The sequence below is a fragment of the Cyprinodon variegatus genome, unplaced genomic scaffold (genome assembly GCF_000732505.1).
Source record: "Cyprinodon variegatus isolate N-32 unplaced genomic scaffold, C_variegatus-1.0 Scaffold378, whole genome shotgun sequence".
Taxonomy (NCBI): Eukaryota; Metazoa; Chordata; class Actinopteri; order Cyprinodontiformes; family Cyprinodontidae; genus Cyprinodon; species Cyprinodon variegatus.
The window spans coordinates 614,597-619,104 of record NW_015150831.1 but is presented as its reverse complement, the minus strand read 5'-3'; the positions used below and the strand labels follow the sequence as shown (position 1 = coordinate 619,104).

General features: G+C 41.2%; 1 protein-coding gene across 4 annotated transcripts in view; it reads right to left on the bottom strand.

Annotated features, from left to right (window-relative positions):
- fyn (FYN proto-oncogene, Src family tyrosine kinase) overlaps nt 1-4,508 on the bottom strand; it is a 95,604-nt gene that overhangs the window by 31,564 nt on the left and 59,532 nt on the right. For 3 of the 4 annotated variants that reach the window (XM_015386806.1, XM_015386809.1, XM_015386808.1), the window contains exon 3: nt 2,601-2,857. In XM_015386806.1, the coding sequence (XP_015242292.1) occupies nt 2,601-2,847 (247 nt within the window). In that variant the 5' untranslated portion in view covers nt 2,848-2,857. Of the gene's footprint in view, nt 1-2,600; nt 2,863-4,508 lie in introns of all 4 variants that reach the window. The other variant, XM_015386807.1, reaches the window with a different exon arrangement.

The following is a 4,508-nucleotide window of genomic DNA, read 5'->3' as shown; positions in this document are numbered from 1 at the left end:
TAAAAGTGCTTGAAAAATAATGATGATAAAAAAAAAAACTTTGTGTATAAGCATGTTTTTTACATTTTTGCATAATTGCTTTTTTAAATGGCCAAATAAAATAAATAAACAAAAAGATAAAATATGCGATTAATTTGCGATTAATCTCGAGTTAACTGTTGATAATATGCGATTAATCTCGATTAAAATTTTTAATAGTTTGACAGCACTAATATAAACATTTTGCATTTAAGATAAAAGAAATGTTTTTTTTTTTCTGTCAATTTGCTCTATCCAGATCCCATCAAGTAGAAAAGTTTTAGTTTCACCTGGTTTAATTTGGTAAAAAAAATCATATTTAAAGGAACTTTTGGCTATCCGATAATGTATCAAAAAAATAATCGATAGATTAATTGATTTGCTAAATAATTGTTACTTGCAGCCCTACTAATAATAATAAACTTCATAGCTGCCTTTTGTTGCCTGATATGATCATTCATGCTGTTTTATTTTCAATCAGGTCGAGTCATAAAGTTTAGGTGGGCTTTGACAGGTTTGAGCTGTGATAGGTGTTGAGTTCTCACCCATCCAAGCGATGCCACACTGACTCATGTTTACTGTTGCTCTACATTTGTGGCAGGCGGCAATTCTTTAGGTGTTGGCTCCCACTTAGGTTTGAAGATGAGAACTTTTATTCTGCTGCTGAAATTCACACTTGCAGCTTCTAAACTCCACATAACCTGAAGGGAAGTGATAAGAAGCTTTAAAGTGTTTGTTTTCAGTTTCTGAAACCATTTACCTCCACTGGTCTCATTAAATAAAATGGTGCACCTAGCATGTGTCTCTGTCAATGAGAGAAGACCGAGGTAAAATCTGCAGCAATCTGATTGGTTACTTTCAGTTGGCTTCACGTATAATAATACCTTGACCTGTAAATATATATAAAAATTTGAGGATTTTATATCAAAGACCATCAGAAATGTGGAGCACGGCTGTGAAATGGAAGGAAATGACACGTTTTCTGACATGAAAATAAACCTTAAGCGCATTTAAAGTCTTTTCACCCCAGTCAACACTTAGTAGAACCACATTTCTAGTAGTCTTGAAGTCCTCTGGCTTATGCCACTTCCAGCTTATAATGCTAGAAGGCTGACTTTTTCCCTACTGCTGACAGATTAGTTCTAAAGTACAGAGTTTTTAGTCTTCTTAATTGGCTTTAGTTCTGCACTTTGATTAAGTTAGCATTTCTGCTCCAGCACTGGACTTGTTTACATCTTATTTGAAGAACGGGAACTGTTTTGTGTGAGCAGGTAATTTTATCTCAGGGACTACAAAGATCACATGTGGCACTCCCCAAGGGTCTATCTTAGGGTTCCTCCTATTCAATATATGCTCCACCTAACTCAGATCTTAATAAACAATAGCAGTTTTCCTAATTATGCAGATGACACACAGCTGTACATTATGAGGCCATCAGGTTACTATGAAACCATTCAGGCTCTGGGAAAGCTCCTCTGCTCAGGCTCCTCTCCTGTGGAATCAACTACCAGTTTTAGTCCGTGAGGCAGACACCCTGTCTACTTTTAAGGCTAGGCTTAAAACTTTCCTTTTTAATAAAGCTTATAGTTAGAGTGGCTCAGGTTATCCTGAGCTATCTCTATAGTTATGCTGCTATAGGTTTAGACTGCTGGAGGACATAGGGACCCCTTTTTCATCATTCTGCTTCATTCTATCTCTATTCTCCCACTCTGCAGAATCTATTAGTTCAATCTCTAACGTTCTGCTCTCTCTGCTTTTTCTCATAGTAGCTTCATCTGGTCTGTTCCTGTTTGGCTGTGACTCCATCCTGGAGAGAAATATCAGCTGTGCTGCTGCCATCAACACCTTTGATTCTAGATGTTGGAGATTGGCCTGTTTTCCAGTGTAGTCCTGTTTCTCTGACTGTGACTAACTGGATGTGCTCTCTTCATCCTCTGACATGGGAGCTGGCTCGGAGCTCCCATGTCCGAGCCAACGTCACACTAAACCTGGTTCTGCTGGAGGTTTCTTCCTGTTCAAAGGGAGTTTTTCATCTCCATTGTGGCTACAAGCATGCTTAATGTGAGGGATTGTCTTCGAGTCGATGAGTTAATGCAATCAGCTGGTTTTCCTTAGATAGAAAACTTTGAATCAATTTGACTGGATGATCTGGTGAACTGTGCCTTGAGATGACATGTGTTGTGAATTGCCCTTCTAGATATATTGAATTGAAAATGGATAGGAAATATCCTACATGGGTCAAAATGTACTTCAGCTGAGTCAAATAATAATTACTGAACCAAAGGAAGAGTGTTTCAAAGTTAGCACCTAGCTTCAGCTACAATGCAGCAATCAGGCTCTAAATCTTGGTGTAGGGATGGACTCAGAGCTAAACCTTCAGAGGCTCATAAAGACAGGAACAAAGTCGGCCTCCTATCACCTAAAGAACGTCTCCAGGCCTGATGTTTGAGCAGGACCCTAAAAAAATTAATGCGCTTCTATCGCATATGAAGCAAATGAAAAGTTAATTTTTGAAGGCGGTACCCAGTTTTATTCAGGAGTATCTGGGAATAAAAGCTGCATTATACTGGAGGTCTCCTCACCTGTCCCTCCACGGGTCCGCAGGGTTCCAGTGTGAGACGAAGTGTTGACTCCCCCAAAGACGGTCACCCCCTGTCCGACCGGGGCGTGGAAGTTGTTGTAGTTGGGAATGGCGGTGACCCCGAAGTTGGGGTAGTGCTGCGGCGTGGGGTCGGCCCCATAGCGGTACCCGGCTCCCTGGGCGATGCTGGCGTCTCGGTCGTCTGTGAGTTTGGTTGCCTCCTTATCCTTGCATTGCACACAGCCCATTATCTATGATCTGTTCCCAACAAACAAACAGAGACAGGCGGTTAGGCAGGCTGCCGCTGTCTGACGCTAAATCAAAACACATGAAATTAAAGAAGAGTGACTGTGCAGTCGGAGGGGAGCCTCACATCAATGATGTCAGATAAAAGCTGATAAAAGGATGCAAGTAAAAAGCAGCTCAGGTGGTAAATTCAGCCTAAATGCTCTCAATTTGACAGGTGCTGAGGAACAACAGCCAGATGGTTTCTCTCTCTTTACAGGCGGCATCCTTTGTCTGATAACCCCCCCCCAGCTACCATCAGAGAGGAGGGGAGAGGCTATTAGCCTGCGCCTGCCTTCCAGAAGATCTAGGCACTGATGTAAGAGAGTAGAGGCGAAGCAGCAGAAAGAGAGCCGACCATCAGGTGCTGAGCCAGCCCACGCCAGTCAACAGGTAGTGCAACCAACAGGCTTCTTTGAAGATCCAACACCACCAGTCATTATGCATTCACCAGAGAGCTCAATATCTGAGCAGCAGCCTACTCCCAGAGGGCCTGATAGCATCTCATCCTGTGCTTGAAAATAAAAACAGCTGCATAAACGACAGATTAAGCAGTTTTCTTTTCTTCGTTCCCGGCGCTGTTTTGCCCTTCATTCGCCGGCAGACAGACTGTGGGCTCCCCTCTGATAGGGTCAGCGATGAACACATGGGGGACTGTTGGAAGATACTAAACATGAGCTGCATCAGTTATGATTCAGCCTGCTGTGGATGTTCAAACTCGCCAGTTGGAGCCCCTCATTAGCTTCTATAATGGAGCCAAAATGCTCCCGGTACTAATTATTATTACATTTAGGCCTGGCTTTGTCCTCATAGAAACCAATGAAATCATATTGAAAACATATTCACACAAAGAGAAAGTAATTAAATGTGTTTTTCACATCAATCTGAGGCAAATGGAAAGATGTGTAGCAATGTTCTTAGAGGGGGGCCTGCTCTACCACCGTCTACTATAAATGGTGATATCTTACATCTGGCAGTAACAGAGTGATATAACGCGTTATTAACAACATTTTATTAGAGTTACTAAGGTAGGCAATGTTCTACAATCTGAGCTGAACGAGCCACGGCCAACAGTCTAAATAAAGAGGAGAAGATTATTCTTCTTTGTTATCGTTGTTTTATATCAGGAGACTCGTCAGCAAAACCCCTGTTTGACCAAATTTCACAGTAAAACCTAACAACCTCTCATAATGTAGCTCTGTTAAAGGAAAAGTCCAGTTACATTCAGAATACAAACTTCTGAAAGCACTTTAAATATGAAATGATTACCTCCTGTTCAATAAATGATCAGTGTTTTTAATTCAGAGTAATTTAGATTCAGATTTATTTAGTTTTTTTTTGTGTGTCCTGTTTAGCGTATATCGAAAATTGCCGATTTATATGACTAGCGATAAAACGGTTTGTTTTTTCGCATTGAGTGAGTCACAAGATCAACAACCAGATGTTACTACTGGCGTAAAAATAGGAAAAAGAGGACAGGATGTAGGAGGAGGATGACCTTTTTTAACGGCTACTCACATGAACAATTTGATAAAGCTCCTGAGCTATCTCTATAGTTCTGCTGCTATAGGCTTAGACTGCTGGAGGACATAGGGACCCCTATTTCATCATTCTGCTTCATTCT